This window comes from Hakea prostrata, chromosome 5, assembly GCF_041222555.1.
Source record: "Hakea prostrata isolate BN-2017 chromosome 5, UWA_Hpros_2, whole genome shotgun sequence".
Taxonomy (NCBI): domain Eukaryota; kingdom Viridiplantae; phylum Streptophyta; class Magnoliopsida; order Proteales; family Proteaceae; genus Hakea; species Hakea prostrata.
In genome coordinates, this window is record NC_142604.1 from 50,973,881 (window position 1) to 50,976,469 (window position 2,589).

Consider the following 2,589-nt stretch of genomic DNA (forward strand, 5'->3'; position numbering starts at 1 on the left):
TAATAATATTATTCATCATGTCTAGGATCATACATGTTGAGCAAAATTGGGATTCTTTACTTGGAATCTGGATCATCTCCCCGTCGAGGGAGCACTCTGTGCTCCCCAACAGCTTTACAACCACAAAAGGAAGTGGAGCCCACAGGTGAAAAAATGAGACTTAAAAAAAATATATTTTACCTGTGGGCCTCATTGTATTTTGTGGTTTTAAAGCTCTCTGGGTAGTAAATCCGGACTCCTTTACTTGTTAGGGACTCAGGGTAGAGGTCAATTGCTTCCTCTACATTGTTTCACTACATATTAGGATGAGGCCCACCTCTAAATTCTGACAAGAAAAATCATCGGTGGATCTTCTAGTAAGCCCTCCTCCTAATATTGGGTGTAAAAGTGTGAGGAAGGACAAATCTCAAGGCTAATGGGTATAGGAATCCTAATGCTTTTGAAAATGGAGTCCAAATCCTCTTCACCAGTCTGCCATTTCATCTATACAGCCACACTCACATGAGTGTAGAACCAAAATTTACAAAGTTTGCTCATATCCGGGCAATGTAAATCACACTAATGTGAGTATGCTAAACAGGTGGAGGGGGCTATGTGGAGAGGATCTCTACTAATGAAAATGCTTCTTGCATAATAATGGCAGCCTCCTATATAAAAAAAATAAGAATAAAAGAATTCTCAGCTTTGGAATTCCATCTCTTCACATCTTCCTCCACTTCTTTCTATGCCTTGGACCATTTTTAGCCGCATGCGTCATGCCATAGTTGAGACAAGATTCAGCGAAGTTAACGCCCAAACTTCATTAAATCAAAGATCTCTTCCATATTGATTTCAAGAAATATCTTGTTAATGTTAAGTCGTGAGTCTTGAGGAAAGAGACTCATTACGTTATCGAAGGTTTTCATACTTGTGATGCATGCAGGGTTATATGCAGTCAACGTCAACTGGCTGTCGTCCAACACAAAACAAAAGAAAGAGAAAAAGTCAGAGAACCCTGAAGCGACTCTTGGAAGTCTTTAACCCTTTCTTCCTTCTAATAGGTGATATTCTCGCCATATTCCAGTTAGTTCTTCATATTCATCCAAAGAAACAAGGAAGAATGTGATGAAACAAAAACGACAAACAAGCCTGTAAGGGATGAGCATCAGTTTCTGCTTGCCCTCATGAAGAACCAATTGAAGCAGAAGCAGAATAGCAACCCAGCAGGCCAAAATGGAAGACTCATCTGCATCTACCTGTTCCTCATATTCTTGTCGTTTCCTCACGCCACTGCACAGAGTAGTAACCAAGCCCCACCTGCATCTCCCTTTGCATTTGGGTACTATTTCAACCCTTCCGTGTTTATCGTCCTCATCACCATCGTTAGCGCCTTCTTGATGTTGTTCTTCATCTCTGTCTGCCTCCATCGATGCTACCGGATTGACGAAGCAAGTGTTCGAGTTAATAGCGTGGAAAACCAAATGTCACGCAGGAGACGTCGAGGGCTTGACGCTGCGGTGATCGAAGGTTTTCCAACCTTTGCCTACTCACATGTAAAGGACCACAAATTGGGAAATGGAGCTCTGGAATGTGCAGTGTGCTTGAATGAGTTCGAAGACGATGATAAGATTCGACTGCTACCAAAGTGTGATCATGTCTTCCATGCTGAATGCATTGATGCTTGGATATCTAAGCACACAACCTGCCCAGTCTGCCGAGCTGATCTTGTTCCTGCACCAGGAGAAACACCTGTAATCACACAAACGGTTCAGGATATAGAAGGTGAGAACCCAATTCCGGAAGAAGAAAATGAAGAGAACGAGCAAGTTTCTATCAATCTAGCAAGCGAAGAACCAGAGATGGTAGCTGTAGCCGTGGCACCTGAGGCGATTAATCAAACCCCAATGCAGAACCGGCCGGTTAGATCGATGAAACCGGGATTCTTGGAGCGATTTCCACGGTCGCATTCCACGGGTCACTCACTGGTCCAACCGGGAGAAGATCTCGAGCGGTTCACCCTACGACTGCCGGACGATGTGAGGAAGCAAATCATGAACATGAGGCAGCTGAACCGTACTAGGAGCATGGAGTCGTTCCCAGGTCTTGAAAGTCCAAGGAAGGATTACCGGATGACCGATGAAGGCAGTAACAGAGGAGAAAAATCAATCAGGGAGAAACCGGAAGGCTGGGTTTTCTCGGTGACACCTCCTTTTTTCATTAGAGCTTTTTCTCCACGTGCACCAAAGATTATAATAGAAGGGGCTGCTCCGTCATCTCCTCGTTCAAAACCCTTTATGTCCCCGTTGCGAGTTTTTGCGATAACTGACAGAACTGGTTTGTCTGCGGTTCGCTCCCCGGTTTGATTGTCTCCGAGCGATTGGTCCGGTATCTTCCCCATATTGTCGTGCTAATTACTTGAACCACATTTTTATAATTTATTACGTACCTGGATTTTTTTTTTTTTGGATCAAGGAACTGAGACCAGAGTGGATCAATATTTTTTTTTGGTCTAATAGAATTGATGAAATCATATATGATTAAATTTGTAATTCTACAAAGATCTATCTTACAAATATTGTGATTTAACATTTTTGTGCAATTTTTATTTTT

The 2,589-nt window shown here is 42.7% G+C and overlaps 1 protein-coding gene across 1 annotated transcript; it reads left to right on the forward strand.

Annotated features, from left to right (window-relative positions):
• The first annotated feature begins 1,163 nt into the window (after nt 1–1,163).
• LOC149016416 (E3 ubiquitin-protein ligase ATL6-like) lies at nt 1,164–2,342 on the forward strand. The gene has a single exon (XM_089156750.1). The coding sequence runs from the start codon at nt 1,164–1,166 to the stop codon at nt 2,340–2,342; it is 1,179 nt and encodes a 392-aa protein (XP_089012876.1).
• The last annotated feature ends 247 nt before the right edge of the window (nt 2,343–2,589 follow it).

Excerpts from the sequence above, each read along its gene's own strand:
- LOC149016416 (XM_089156750.1), top strand. The coding sequence starts at position 1,164 with ATGAAGAACCAATTGAAGCAGAAGCAGAATAGCAACCCAGCAGGCCAA.